General features: G+C 58.6%; 2 protein-coding genes and 1 long non-coding RNA gene across 34 annotated transcripts in view; 1 reads left to right on the forward strand and 2 right to left on the reverse strand.

Annotated features, from left to right (window-relative positions):
* LOC123282111 (uncharacterized) overlaps positions 1-2,891 on the reverse strand; it is a 32,874-nt gene extending 29,983 nt beyond the window's left edge. For 3 of the 5 annotated variants that reach the window (XR_011495182.1, XR_011495183.1, XR_006522068.2), the window contains exon 1: positions 2,756-2,891. This is a non-coding gene — a long non-coding RNA (uncharacterized lncRNA). Of the gene's footprint in view, positions 1-585; positions 2,659-2,755 lie in introns of those variants that run through there. The other 2 variants (XR_011495181.1, XR_011495180.1) reach the window with 1 other exon arrangement.
* Positions 1-8,068, forward strand: part of RCE1 (Ras converting CAAX endopeptidase 1) — an 86,254-nt gene extending 78,186 nt beyond the window's left edge. For 3 of the 12 annotated variants that reach the window (XM_070488248.1, XM_070488249.1, XM_070488250.1), the window contains exons 15-22: positions 2,780-3,254; positions 3,392-3,494; positions 3,589-3,672; positions 3,943-4,021; positions 4,559-4,726; positions 4,861-4,932; positions 5,206-5,268; positions 5,567-6,233. In XM_070488248.1, coding sequence (XP_070344349.1) covers positions 2,780-3,254; positions 3,392-3,494; positions 3,589-3,672; positions 3,943-4,021; positions 4,559-4,726; positions 4,861-4,932; positions 5,206-5,268; positions 5,567-5,802 — 1,280 coding nt within the window. In that variant the 3' untranslated portion in view covers positions 5,803-6,233. Of the gene's footprint in view, positions 1-2,779; positions 3,255-3,391; positions 3,495-3,588; positions 3,673-3,942; positions 4,022-4,558; positions 4,727-4,860; positions 4,933-5,205; positions 5,269-5,354; positions 6,234-7,330; positions 7,879-7,929 lie in introns of those variants that run through there. The other 9 variants (XM_070488254.1, XM_070488258.1, XM_070488253.1 and 6 more) reach the window with 9 other exon arrangements.
* Positions 8,028-14,391, reverse strand: part of PC (pyruvate carboxylase) — a 90,465-nt gene continuing 84,101 nt past the window's right edge. For all 17 annotated transcript variants that reach the window (XM_044762493.2, XM_014844731.3, XM_014844732.3 and 14 more), the window contains 11 exons: positions 12,860-13,004; positions 12,394-12,483; positions 12,085-12,306; positions 11,418-11,574; positions 10,564-10,804; positions 10,200-10,449; positions 9,745-9,989; positions 9,481-9,660; positions 9,156-9,404; positions 8,740-8,880; positions 8,028-8,661 (listed from right to left, as the gene is read on the reverse strand). In XM_044762493.2, the coding sequence (XP_044618428.2) occupies positions 8,413-8,661; positions 8,740-8,880; positions 9,156-9,404; positions 9,481-9,660; positions 9,745-9,989; positions 10,200-10,449; positions 10,564-10,804; positions 11,418-11,574; positions 12,085-12,306; positions 12,394-12,483; positions 12,860-13,004 (2,169 nt within the window). In that variant the 3' untranslated portion in view covers positions 8,028-8,412. The remainder of the gene's footprint in view (positions 8,662-8,739; positions 8,881-9,155; positions 9,405-9,480; positions 9,661-9,744; positions 9,990-10,199; positions 10,450-10,563; positions 10,805-11,417; positions 11,575-12,084; positions 12,307-12,393; positions 12,484-12,859; positions 13,005-14,391) is intronic.

Here is a 14,391-nt window from a genome sequence, read left to right on the forward strand (position 1 = left end):
GCGATGCTAGGCTCTTCCACAGTGGCTGCTGTTTCACGGTGGGTTTCACAGCCCCTTTGGGGTGGGCAGCATTGGTCCTCTCTCACAAAAGAGACAACCCAGGCTGAGGTCGGGTAGAGCGCTTAGCAGTAGGAGGATGTGAATTCAGCCTGCTGCCTCTAAAGCCCATGCTTTCTCTGAAAGCCTTAAAACCTAGGCGTGTGTAATCTAGTGGAACCCCCTGGAAGATGGCTTGGGTTGCTTTGCCTTACAAAGCTGTAACTCTAGTTGCCATCAGTCCTATGCCCCATGTGGGCAGCTCTGCTGAAGAAAATCACTGAATGCTGCGTGATGCCACCATACGTCTGTGGTCTCTTCACTGGGAAGCCTTCAGTTTGTCAGTCCTTTCTGTTGTCTTCCTGGCCTTCTCCTCAGTGGCTACTCCATTCTTTTAACAACCTACCTAGCCTCTGCCTCCTGACTTAGCTTCCTGCTTCACATTTACTGATCTCTGTTCTCAGTAAACTCACCCAACTTGTACTCCCCCGACTGCCTGAACCTTATCAGCATGGGACCCATCTCTTCCAGGTTCAGGGGTGGCATTACCTGAGCTTTCTCGGGGCCTGCTCGCATCACTTATCACTTCTGCACCTTCACCTTCTCTTCTGAGTTCTTTACCATCAGCAGGTCCATCTCTCATTCTTCAAAAGGAAATCTCCCATGATCTTGAACTTCTTCCACATCTCTCCATCACATCTCAGCCAAGTTCTCAAAAACTTTCTTCCCCTCATTCTCTCCCTAACCCCAGGCACTTGCTTTCCCTGTGGCCTCTGAACTGCAAGTCTCTTGTTTGGGAAGGCTTCTTAATTACCAAATTGATTGTACATTTATTTTTACTGTACCTAACTCTTTGCAGAATTTGGCACTGTAAGACTGTGACTCCCCTGCTTCTCCCCTCTCTGGCCTTTTCTCTTCACCTGGCTTTCTCTGGCCATCCCAAAACAGTGCTCATACAGCACTCCCTCCCTAATTGCTCTCTTCCATCCCCGGCGCTGACTCCTCCTTCTGGGCTCGAGACTCCCCAGTTGGTGTGACCAGCCTAGGCCTCTCCTGAGCACCAGATGGGAGATGTATCTGCTCCCTAGGCAGCTCCACGTGGAGGTCCCAGTGGTACCTCAAGTTCCTCTCTCCTAATACCCTGCCCTCTGCACATACCTCCAAGATCAGCTCTTCTTCTTTAGTCTCTGTCATGATTAGTAGCACCACTACCTGTACAGTTTTCACATCTGAAACCTGAGATTCATTCAAGATGCTCCTCATTCTAACCTTCCACATCTCGTCTATCACCAAGGCCTGTCCATTTGGCCTCATGAATACTTCTAACTCCTCTGTCTCCACTGCCCTCACTTCTGGAGGTCTTCCTGCCTCTAATTTGACTTTAAGCCACACCTTGGACAGAATGATCTTTCTAAAATACAAAATATCTTCAGTGCTTAAAACTCTTCACTGCTTTCCTATTTCCTACAGATAAAAATTCATTTTTTAGCCTTCTCTGATTCCTACTAATCCCTTCAGAGTCATCTCCCAGGACTCCCCACCTTGCTTTTTTTTACTGACGAAGATTCACCCTAAGCTAACATCCCTGTCAATATCTATTTTGTGGGTTGTCTGCCACAGCATGGCTGACGACAAGTGGTGTAGGCCGCACCTGGAACTGAACCAGGCTGCCAAAGCAGAGCATACCAAACTTAACCACTAGGCAACGGGGCCAGCCCCTGACCCTGCACTTATGTAGGATACTGTTTAACCCCTTTGGGTGTTTGTCTAACTCCTTCAGCCTGAATTCCTTTCCTCTCCCTTGTCAGTCTGGCATATTTATCTTCATCCTTCAAAACCCAGCTCAGACATCTCCTCAGGGAAACCTTTCTTCACCTCCAGAGAAGGTTGACAGCTTCTCTGTTCCACCCCTGGGCTTTATACACACTTCTGCATCGCTTCTGGCCTGACAGCTCACTGATCTACATTCCCAAGACCTGCTCAGGAAGAATCTATTGATCCAAACTCGCTTTAAATTTGCACAAGTGAATCAGTTAATAGTAGGAAGCCTGCCTATGGGCACTGCCCAATGCAGCGTCAGCAACAGTGGGAGAGACAGGTGAAGGCTGGCTTTAGGGCAGGAGAATCAGAGCGTGGCAGGGAGGGAGCTGGATAGTGCAGACTCCAGGAAAAATCGGTGTGCAGACAGTGACTGACTGGGGGTGAGCCCCAACTAAGGGCTCGGTACAATCCCAGACGCCCCTTCCAGGAACCAGCCCAGAGGGGATAGGGAGACCCTGAAACCATTCTGCAGCCTCAGCCTGATCTGGAAGGCTCGGAGCTGCCGGGTTTTGATCTGGACAGGACCTGATGAAAGGAATCTGAGGTGGGAGAACTAAAAGAGCAGGGCCCCAGCTCATCCCTTTCTCCCAGGTTTACCCCTGCCCCAAGGGTCCTTCTAGCACCAGGAGAGTAAGATGAGTGGGCTCGTTTTCTCCTAGGGACCAGTAGGCAAGTAACAAACAAGAGGCTCAAGAAGGGCAGGCTCCGCCATGGCGTGGAGGACACGCGGGCTTTCCACTCTGCCAGGGCCCCGAGCCCGTCAGAGGCCGCCCCGCGCCCGGCGGAGCCCACCGTGACCTCCCTGACCCCTAGCAGGGCGAGCCCGGGGAGCGGCCTGGAGGTAACCGGACAAGAGAGGGGCGGCGGGAGGGCGGGGACGCGGCCGAGGGGTCCTCACCCCGGGCCCCCTTTCCTCTCGCAGGACGCGCTGTGGCTGCAGGAGGTCTCCAATCTGTCCGAGTGGCTGAGTCCCGACCCTGGGCCCTAAGCCGGGCCCTCTCCCTGCGCGTCCACGCCGACCCGCCGGCGCCGCGCGCCGTCTCCAGTTCAATAAAGCTGCTTCGCGCGCCCCGTGTCTGTGTCAGTGTCAGGGGCGGGGCGGGGCAGGTCCGGGAGCCCGCGCCGCCGGATGACGTCACCCGCACTTCCGGCAGGCGCGGGCCCACCGGCGGCGGGATAACGTCACTGGTGCGCGCCGCGAGTCCGGGCGCGATGGCGGCGCTGGGCGGGGATGGGCTGCGCCTGCTGTCGGTGTCCCGGCCGGAGCGGCAGCCGGAGTCGGCAGCTCTGGGCGGCCCAGGCCCCGGGCTCTGCTGCTGGGTGTCCGTGTTCTCGTGTCTCAGCCTCGCCTGCTCCTACGTGGGCAGCCTCTACGTCTGGAAGAGCGAGCTGCCCAGGTGCGGAGACTGCGCGCGCGGCCGGGACCCGCGCCTCCGGGAGGCGGGGCTGCGGGCGGAGCCTGCGCAAGCCGGGGGCGGGGCCGCGCTGTCAGGAGGCGGCTGTGGGCCCCCCGAACTTACTGCTCCTTCCGCAGGGACCACCCTGCCGTCATTAAGCGACGCTTCACCAGTGTCCTGGTGGTGTCCAGTCTCTCGCCCCTCTGCGTGCTACTCTGGAGGGAACTCACGGGCATCCAGGTGCGGAGGAGGCGGGGCAGAGGGCAGCTGGGGAGAGATCTTGGGACTCTTTAGGGGAGGGAGCAAGACTGATGCCCCCTTTCCTGTGGCTCAGCCAGGCACATCCCTGCTCACCCTGATGGGCTTCAGGCTAGAGGGCATTTTCCCAGCAGCACTGTTGCCCCTGCTGCTGACCATGGTGAGTACTCCTGCTTTGTGTTTCTTCCTCTTTCTTTGTTATTAGCATGACGCTCTTTTCCGTGGCCTTTTTGTGTTATTCTGATTGTGTCTAGCTTTTGACTGATGGGAGACAGGAATTGTGATATGGCTATCGTCCCTCGGGTATGCATGGGTGGGAAAACCTGGCTGAGAACAGGAAGCTTGAAGTCTCATGATACCTTGTCTGAGCAAGGGCAGTGGATTATGGTTTAAGCCTTTCCTTTGATCGCTCCTGTTTTTCTGTCCTCAGATCCTTTTCCTGGGCCCACTGATGCAGCTTTCTATGGATTGTCCCTGTGACCTGACAGACGGGTTGAAGGTTGTTTTAGGTGAGTCCTCAGGGCTAAGGGAAAGAGTAGGCATGGGCGGTCCAGGACAATGGGGAAAGGGAGTCAGTGGGCTCATGGTGGAACCTGGCCATGAGGCGTGAGCCGTTCTGTGTTTCCCTATCAGCAAAATGAGAACATATAGCAGGTGGCCTTTAAGAGTTAGTTCCTGATGTCCAAGGAGCCCTCTGGGGACCACCAAGCAGTACTTGGTGTGGACTAGAGAGTACTATCCCCTGCCTCCCCTAACTTTGGCTTCCCCCAAACCAGAACTGGTCTTGGGCAAATTTTGATATTTCCAGAGTTTACTACCAGGATACCCTGCCTCAGCTACTAACGCCTACCCTTTCTAATGTCTTTTGAGACATTGTTTTATGCTGGATCTGATAATCAAAGTCGACCCTTAACTGCTCTCAGGAGTGTTGGTGCCTAACCTGAGTTTGGCCAGGAGAAGGTTATGGGAGAGGGACCCTTGAGACCTCTAGGATCTCTTTGTTCACTAACTGGTCACTCACTGCTTGTCCTGAATCCCCTCCCTAGCCCCTCGCTCCTGGGCCCGCTGCCTCACAGACATGCGTTGGCTGCGAAACCAAGTCATCGCCCCCCTGACAGAGGAGCTGGTGTTCCGGGCCTGCATGCTGCCCATGTTAGCACCATGCACGGGCCTGGGCCCTGCTGTTTTCACCTGCCCACTCTTCTTTGGAGTTGGTGAGTCTGTCCGACCTGATCCTGTTGAGATGTTCCCAGCATGAGAGCGGAGAATGGGGCTTGGGGCAAGGGTCGGACCTATAGAGCGGACCAGGACCAGGAGGAATGTGACATGGTTCTTGCCTTCCTCCCAGCCCATTTTCACCACATTTTTGAGCAGCTTCGTTTTCGCCAGAGCAGTGTGGGGAGCATCTTCTTGTCTGCAGGTGAGTCCTAGAGAGCTTGCCTGGGGCAATCCTGGGTTAGGGTGTGCGAGGGTATCCCTGATAGCTAGGAAGAGGAGGAAGAATTGGGAACAGAGGGCTATAGTATTTGAGGGACTGCTGACCATGGGAGTTGGGGTGCAGAGAACAGCCGTAGGTGCTGGAGCAGGCAGCCACTGCCCCCAGGGGGAAGGGGATGTCTCTGGCTGATGGGTGTGCAGTGCTGGGGCAGGAAGAGCGTACAGGTGTGGTCACTCGCGGCCTCCCCGTCTCCAGCGTTCCAGTTCTCCTACACAGCTGTCTTCGGTGCCTACACTGCTTTCCTCTTCATCCGCACAGGTTGGTCCTCAGTCTCTCATGGGTTCCCGGGGGCTCAGGGGCCCACAGGAGTGGGAGGGAGAATGGGAATACTGTGTTTGTTCTAGGAGCAACAAGTGTCTTCTACCACGCCCTTGAGACAGGTCTGAGCCAGGGCCCTCAACCCGGTGAGGTCTGAGAGGCGGACAGAAGCAGAGGCTGTGGTGTGTGGGTGGGTGGAGCACTGATCTCCGGTTCCAGGAGCTGAGGGTCATTAGCCCTGGAAGGGCTGGGGAGGTGGTGGGACTGCCCCATGAGCTGCTCTGTCTCCCCTCCCCAGGACACCTGATTGGGCCAGTTCTCTGCCACTCCTTCTGCAATTACATGGGCTTCCCTGCCGTTTGTGCGGCCCTGGAACATCCGCAGAGGCGGCCCCTGCTGGCAGGCTATGCCCTGGGTGTGGGACTCTTCCTGCTTCTGCTCCAGCCCCTCACGGACCCCAAGCTCTACGGCAGCCTTCCCCTTTGTGTGCTTTTGGAGCGGGCAGGGGACTCAGAGGCTCCCCTGTGCTCCTGACCCACGCTCCTATACACACTCCTATGAACTCTCACGGGCTCCCCAGCCCCTCCCCAGCAAGGGGTGCTGCAGGGGAGGAGCTGGCTTGGGTCCCCGAGATCTCAGGAATTTTTGTAGGGGATTGAAGCCAGAGCTAGTTGAATCCCAGGGACCAAGAGAAAGGAGCAGATATCCAAAGTGTATGGCCCCTCTCAAAAGGGGGTTGAGCAGCAGCGGGGAGTGAGGGGACAAGGGGCAGGTCCCAGGAGCCGTGCACTCCCTTCCTCACTTTGGATCGCTGCTTCTCTGAGTTCCTCTGGACCCTCTGCCTCTGCAAAGCTGCTCGGGGGTGGAATTTACAAAACCCCTCCCCCTAACTTCCCAGGGTTTTCTCATTGTCTTTTTGCATCAGGACTTTGTATTGGGATATTAAAGAGATTTAACTTGGGTAACATGGCCTTGGACCTTTGGGAATCAGTCTATTTGGGGTCTTGGGACTGCCCACCACCTCTCCCAGCTAGCTTGACTCTGGGCAGGTCAGCCTGGTAGGCACAATCCCCTGGAATGGGGAAAGGATGGGGGCGTCTGGCTGCCTTGTCAGTAGCATCTTCCTTCCTGAGCCAGGCCCCAAGTCCTAGCACAGGTGGGCCTGGCACTGCAGGTACCAGGTGTGGGCCCAGCTCATCCCCAGGCCTCTGCCTTGGCTACCAGGGTCGGGGAGTGGGACCCAGGGCCCCGACTACAGTGATGGAGCCTCCAGCCTGTGTCCTCTGAGAGGGTGGAGGGTCCGCTGTGGGGGCCCCATCAGGACCTCACCAGTGTCTACCAGCCTCACATTACACATGAAGAAAAAGGTCCAACTAGAAAAGGAACCAGCTCAAAGTCACCTGGGAGGAGACGTTTCTCTGGGTCTCTCCACTTCATACATCTGCCCCTGTGCTGCTTGTCTGGTCCCCGGAAGAACCAGAACCAAGGCCGCAGCCCTGCTGAGTGGCAGCACAGCTCCAGGCTCGTTCTTGGAACCTGCTGGTGTTCTACGTGCTCTTCTTTTTGGTTTTAGAACGTGTTTCATGTTCTCACTCCCATGAGACCACTTTTTTTTAATCTTAAAAGAATATTATTCCTTCGGGTCACATTCCAAACTCAGGGAAGTTGTTCTGAGTCCCCTTCCCTGAGGCTGGTGGTTGAAGGAAAGGAAACTGATGTGCCAGTCACTTCCCATGGCACCCCAGGTTGGCTGTGACGAAACTACATTCACCTGGATCGAAAAGGCATCATCACACACACCTACCTTGCTGGAGAACTTTCCTCTCCCCGAGCCTGTGTAGCAGCTGGCAAAGGGGGGAAGCCTGGGCCCCGGCCTGTTTTAGAGGGTACATTTGGGATCCTAGAGGCCAAAGAGGAGGTGGCCAAGGCCCACCCCAAAGATTAGGTTGTGGTACCCCGAGAGCACTGGGCTGGCAGGGTGCTGGGGCTGTACTTCCTGCCTGGTCTCCCAGGGTCCAGGGATCTGGACTCTGCCCCTCCCCTTCTTTGTGTTCCTGCTCAGGAATTGCCTTTCACCTCAGTCACCATCCTCACCTTCCCCATGGGGTGGGGAGCAGCAGTGCAGTGATGCGGACAAGGTTGCTGTCCCACCTTGCAGGTGAGGGAACTGCACCTGAGGATTAGGATTCTCTGGAGGGCTGGTTGTGGGGGATGGGCAGGATTAGATCCTAGGACTCTCAGTCCCGTGCTCCTAACCTTCCAGCAAACTCCTCACACCCAGAGGTTCTCACACCTGAGAGTCTCTCTCACCTCCCAGAAGGTGGCGCCTCTTTGCATCCAGTCCTGAACTGTGGGAGGCTGGCCCTAGATTTAGAAAGTAAAGCCGTGCGGTGGGGAAGCAAGTCCCCTAACCGCCTGGGTTTGAGCCGTCTCTGCCTCTCCTGGATGGGTTAGCTAACCTTGCTGTGACTTCATTTCTGTGTCCACAAAATGGGTGAAGGTCGACTCCCTGAGTTAGTGTGTGAGTGCTTGGCACAGCACCCCTCCCCACCAAGCAAGCTCCCTGTAACAACTAGCTAATCCTGTTTAGGGTGTGTATACAATAGGCACTCAGTAGTGGCTTAAACCAAGGCCACTATTGTCATTCTCACACCTTCCAAGGAGGAAGATGAGCTGATGTGCCCCTGTGGGAGTCCAAGAGTCAGCCCTGCCTGTCTGCCCAGCGGCACTGGGGCGGGGGCTGCACAGGACCCAGCGTGGAGGGCAGGAGAAAGCCAGTTTTATTGAGCATCGTTCTCAGGACCTGGGGCTTACGTCTCCCCCACAGGAGGTAGGACCCCTAAACCTGCTCCCCCACGTGCTCAGCCCACCTGTGATGTGCCACCACCTATGCAGTCTCCAGCAAGGGGAGGACCCTTGTTTGGCAAGAGATGAATGCGTGAGCAACTGTCCACCAGCAGGGAAAGGACAGCTGGCTGGAGGAAGGGAATGGGCCACTGCAGGCAGTGTCTCCTGCCACAAGCCGCTGAGGACAGGAGCTCCGGGGCCAGGCCTTCCTGCACCCCGCACTGGCTGACCTGGGCCTGCCCTGGCAGCGCAACGTCTGTTGAAGGCTTGGGGTGGGGCTGCCAGTCTGGGGCAAGATCACTCAATCTCCAGGATGAGGTCGTCACCTTCCAGTGTCATGTCTGTGGTCACATGGACCTTGCGGACAGTGCCCTCCATGGGCGAGGTCACCACAGTCTCCATCTTCATGGCGCTGAGCACACATAGGGGCTGGCCCTTGGCCACCTTGGCCCCTGCCGCCACCTTGATGTCTATCACCTTCCCAGGCATGGGTGCTCCAATCTGACCCTTCACGTCCTTCAGGGCCTTGGGGTGGAAGTGCATCTCCTGCAGACAGGGCAGAGGGCACATGAGACACCAGGCTCTGCCCATCCCCACCGCCTGGCTGGCCCAGGGGAGCTGTACCTTCATGGCCTGAGTGTCCTTGACCAGAATGCACCGCAGCTGTCCATTGAGCTCAAAGAAGACCTGCCTCTGGCCAGCCCTGTTCAAGTCACTTATGGCCAAGGCTTTGATGTGCAGCGTCTTACCCCGCTCCAGCTCCACCTGCAGGGAGGGTGTGGAGGCTCAGGGTGGGGCGGGACGAGTGGGGAGGGAGCAGCCCCCTGACCCAGTCACAGGCAAGCCCCCACCCTGGGTCTCAGCTCCTCACTCATAAAGGCCTAGCTCCCTGGTCTGTCAAGGGTACTTTGCGTACCCACACCTCATGAGTCCAGGTGACAGCCGAGCTAAAGCTGGAGCTTTAGCTGTGCCAGGGTCCTCGGGGATGGCCGGGGCAGGGGTGCGGGGGTGGAGTGTAGACAGGTGTCAGAGCCACTGACCTCAAACTCCTCTGCAATTTTGGGTCCCTGCAGGAAGAGGCGGGTATTGAGGCTATCCAGGGGGCCAAAGGTGGCAGTGAAATCCTTGAAGTGGGCAAAGACATCAGGGTATATGGCTGCCGAGAGCACATCCTCTGGGGTCACCTCCTCCCCGTGCCGCTCTGTCAGCTCCTTCTCCAGCGCCTGCAGATCCAGGGGAGGGAGGGAGGCTCCGGGCCGTCCCTCCACCCTTGGCAGGTCCTTTAGAACCTGGGGAACAAAGCTGTGGGTCAGGCCCGATTCCTGCACCAGCCCTCACCCTCACATCGTGCTGGGCCTTCCCTACCTTAGAGCGAAGGGGCTCCGGGAACCCCCCGTGCGGGATGCCAATGTAGCCCTGCAGGAACTCCACCACGGAGCGGGGGAAGGACAGCTCCTCTGCCTGGGCTTCGGCCTCCGCCCGGCTCAGCCCATTCTGCACCATGAACTGGGCCAGGTCCCCCACGATCTTGGAGGAGGGTGTCACCTGAGGAGAAGGGCCCTCGGATTAGGGTGCCAGGCACCTTATGGAGGCCCAGAGGCAAGGGGAAGAGCACTGGGCCTGGCTCACCTTGATGAGGTCACCCAGCATCTGGTTGGCCTCCACGTAGGCCTTCTTGACCTCCTTGAACTTGGAGCCAAGCCCCATGCTGTGTGCCTGAAAGTGCAGGTTGGTGTACTGGCCCCCTGGGATCTCGTTCTCATATACGTCCGAGTTGCCAGACTTCATGGTGGCCGTGCAGTCAAAGGCCGCATACAGTCCCCGGGCCCCCTCCCAGTACTCACTGTAGTCAAACACACGCTCCAGGGGCACCCCTGCAGGGAGGCCGGGGGTGGGAAGGCTTGGAGATGTGCTGAGCTCCCGGGTGCTCCTCCCAGGACCCCGGGCCAGCTCGGATCCCAGCTCAGATGTGGGTGATGGAAGGCAAGGCGAGGCAAGAGCATCTAGATGCTAAGATATACCAGACTCCACGGGGGGGCTGCAGCTTTGAGAGGGGAATGGCCGTGGGCTGCTGCTGTTCCTACCTGTGTCCAGGGGAGTCCCTCGGGTACAGGCCACCAGGGCCCCCATGCTAGGCTGTGAAGTCATCCCAGACATGGCGTCAGATGCCACATCCACCACATCGGCTCCAGCCTGGGCAGAGGCCAGCATGGCTGCCACGCCTGCCCCTGACGTGTCGTGGGTGTGGATGTGCAGTGGGAGGTCAGGGAAGCGGTCCCGGAGGGAGCTGACCAGCATGGTGCAGGCCAGTGGCTTCAGCAACCCTGCCATGTCCTGAAGGAAGAGGGGAGGAGAATGAGAAAGACGGTAAGGAGGGGACGTGGTGAGGAGGCAAAGAGGGAGAAGTGGGCAAGGGGGAGACGCCCGGGGGTGGGCGGGCCCAGGCACCTTGATGCACAGGATGTGGGTGCCAGCTCGCACCAGCTCTTCAGCCAAATCCATGTAATACTGCAGCGAGTATTTGGTACGACTGGGGTCGGCCACGTCACCCGTGTAGGAGATGGCGGCCTCCACCACGCCACCAGCGCTGCCTGCCGCCTCCATGCCCAGCAGCAGGTTGGGCAGGTAGTTGAGGGAGTCAAAGACCCGGAAGACGTCCATGCCGTTCTCCTTGGCCACCTCACAGAACCTGAGAGGGTAGGAGAGCCCGAGAGTTAGCCCCATCCTACGCCCCCCCAACACATCCTTCTCTGGCTTCTGGCCTACCTGCGGGCCCTGGGGAATGAGGTGGGAGAGTCTAGCCTGGCAGGGGCACAGCACCCACAGAGCCAGTGTCGGGGAAACCACCGTGCGGACGAGGCCTTCTCCAGGGCAGCCTGGGCTGGGCAGCGTTGCCCCAGAGCATCCAGCACAGAGCAGAGCTGTCCAACACTAGTCACGTGCGGTGCAGCTTGGTCTGCCCAGGTCAGAGAGGTCAGCTGGGGACCCTTTGCTTTCCAAAGGAGTGGCAGGCCGAGGGACAAAGAGCACTGGACAAGGAGTCCTGAGGCCTGGGTTCCAGCCCGAGCTCTCCACCACATGGCCTGGGACAAGTCACCTGCCCTCTCGGGGCCTCCACTGCCCCATGACCTAGAACCCTTTCTAGTTCCTGAACTATAATTCTGCACTTAGCAGCCCCCCTAGGGTCCAGCCACTGAGAGACTTGGTTTTGAGCCAGCAGTGGGGGGCAGAGGCCACTGCAGTGTGGCCTAGTGCCCACCTGGGCACGCCGTGCACCGTCTGCTCACCACCCCCAGGCTCACTTGAAAACCACATTGTCGGGATAGTTGGTGTAGCCCACGGCATTGGCCCCCCGCAGAAGCATCTGGAACGGGATGTTGGGGATGAGCTCGCGGAGCTCCTGCAGCCGCCTCCAAGGGCACTCATACAGGAAACGCATCGCAACGTCAAACGTGGCTCCTGCACAGGGACCGAGAGGCCTAGGTCAGCCCCACATGTCCCAGAAACCCCACCACGCCCTGCAGCTCTGCAGCCTGAGCCTCGGGCCCAAACACCTGGCCCTGATCATCTTCAGGGTCTCGAGTTCCCACCCCAACCCCTGCAGACTTTTTCCTTCGCTGATCTCTCAGGACAGCTCAGGCTCACTGTGTCCTCTGCACCCCCTCTCGCAGCCTCCCCCCTGCCCCCCCCCCCAAATGCTCTGTGCTAAAATTAACCAACAGGCTGGTGTCTCGTCTCCGGCCCTGAGCTGCCTGGGTCTCTGTGATCTCATGCCCAGCACCAGGCCTGGCCAGAGTGGGCACCAGTCACTGCTGAACAAATGAACACTGTGCCTTGTTCGGTTATCACTGATTCCATCAATGTTAACATCTCCAGCCTCTCCTAGAGAGTCCCCAGGGGCCTGGCTACACCATGGGTACCAGATTCCTTCCAGGTGCTGCCCCACATTCCAGCCCTCCTCCAGCCTACCTCCCCAGTTCTCTATGCTGAAGAGGTTGCTGAAATTGTGGGCAACATAGGGGGCGATCTTTTTGAGATCATGGGTTCGCACACGAGTGGCCAGCAGTGACTGGTGGGCATCCCTGAAGGTCGTGTCCATCAGCAGCAGCCCCTGGTGGTTCCGCACTGCTCGAGCAAAGCCCTCGGGCCCCTCCCGAAGCAGGATGTCTCTGAAACCAGCCGGGGGTGGGCCTAGGGCAGACCAGGGCATTAGCACCCATCCTGCAGGTGGCAGCCTCCTCTGTCTCCCCCCAAGTTGGCAGAATGAATCTCACTTACCTATGGGCACCGCAGGGACAATGGGGTCCGTAGGGCTGGGGCTGGCCTTGACGGGGATCGGGGTGGTCGGGCCATTCACCATGACATGTCCTGGGGAGACAGTGGGCGTCAGGTCAGGGCAGGCTGGGCAGAGTCTGAGTTGAGGGCAGGAGTGAGAGTAGGTGGGCTCGGGGGTGGAGGGATTCCTCCAAGAATCCCGGTCCTCCAGCTGGCCCCTGTCCTCTCCAAAGCCAGGGCCTCCTGGGTCCAGGCAGTGGGGACCTATTGAGGGCCACATGGATGGAAAAGGTGGGGGGGGGGGGTGTTCTCTAAGATCAGGAGCAAGGAAGGTGGGGGTGGGGGAGAGTGAAGCAAGGGAGGAGGGTGCAGGACCAGACTGAGGGCAGGGGGCACTAGGAAGCAGTGTGGGCAGGGGGCCAAAGCGAGGCATCTGGGAGGGGAGAGAAGGGCATTCTCGGGGCCGGACCGAGGTAGTGCAGCAGCTTCTGGGCCCGGTTCTGTGCGGGCCGCAGCTGGAATAGCTCCGGGTTCTCGTCGATGAACTGGGTGTCCACGGTGCCTGCCAGGAACTGCTGGTTGTTGAGCACATTCTGCAGGAAGGGGATGTTGGTCTGCAGGACAGAGGCGGGTGGGAGCGTGGATCAGGAAAGCGGCTGAAGGTGTCACCCTGGGCCAGCATAGCTTCCCAGGTTCCCCAGGATTCCGTGCTGAGGTTCAAGGCCTCGCGTGGAGTGGCATTTCCCCATCTCCTCACAACCCCCTGGCAGAGTCCCCTAAGCTGTCAGGGGGCTGAGCCTGCTTCCTCCCTCCTTGCTCACCTAAGGCATGCGCTGAATCCCACCTCCTCTTTCCTCAGGGACCTGGGAGCACGTCCTCCCCTCCACACAGCCGAGCAAGTGGATTAGGCCTCTCCCACAGCACCGTGGCCACGCTTCCGCCCTTCCAGCCACGATTCTTGAGAGGCCCCTGCCTTCAACTCCCCCCACCCCCTACACACGCAACAGGTGGCCACACTGATCGTCTCACCAAATATTCTTACACGATGTTCTCCTGTCACTAAATTCAGCGGGCGCTGTCCCACCCTCTCGCAAACAGCTCCTACTGGGACGTTCTCTCCCTGGGCTGGGCTTCCAAGACATCATGCTCTCCTCCTCCTCCCTAGTTCCCACTGGGGCCTCCTCTCCCGGCTGCAGGATGGCATCCTCAGGGCTGTCACTGGGCCTCGCCTCACACAGCACACTCTCCCTGGGGCCCCTCGTCCCAGGCCTCCAGCTTGAGCCAAGACCCGACTGTGGAAATGCCTCCTGCGCACCTCTCCTGCGCGTCCTTCACACAAGCTCATCACGTCCAAAACTGGCTTCCCTCCCCCAGGCCGCCTCTGCCTTCTGGTGGGCTTCCCTGTCTACCCAGTTACCAACCCTACACTCCATCACCGTCACCAGCTACCCCCCTGTGTCACTGGTCCAGCCAGATGATCCATTCTACAGTGGCCATCTCTAGATCTGACCTCTTGTCTCGAGGCCACGCCTCCTGCCAGGCTTCCTCATCACAGCCACTTCTAGCCACGCCACACACCTCCACACCTCTGCACCTGCCTGGAAGCTCTTCCTGGAAGTCGGAACTCAAAGATCCCCTTTGTCCTCCCCACCCGCCCTCACAGCAGAGCCACGCGCTCCCTCCGTGGGATCAGCGGTTGCTCAGCTCCTCCCTTGGTCTCATCATCTTTTGCTTGTCTGCATTCCTCACGCAGCTGGGAGCATCTTGAGGGCAGCAGGGGTGCTGTCTGAGGTCCCTGGGTCCGCCTGCTTTGTGCACAAGGACCCTCAGTTCTGCTGATTAAACGCTGGATGACAGCATGGAGCTGGGGCAGGGCAGTCCAGCCCAGAGGCCGCGTGGGGCCTGGGAGCCAGCGCTGAGAGATGCCCCATGACTGCAAGGCCACGAGGACAGAATTTCAGACTGTGCGCGCCTGTCCCTTCAGAAAAGGTATCTCCGTTT

Source organism: Equus asinus, chromosome 17 (genome assembly GCF_041296235.1).
Source record: "Equus asinus isolate D_3611 breed Donkey chromosome 17, EquAss-T2T_v2, whole genome shotgun sequence".
NCBI classification, from domain to species: domain Eukaryota; kingdom Metazoa; phylum Chordata; class Mammalia; order Perissodactyla; family Equidae; genus Equus; species Equus asinus.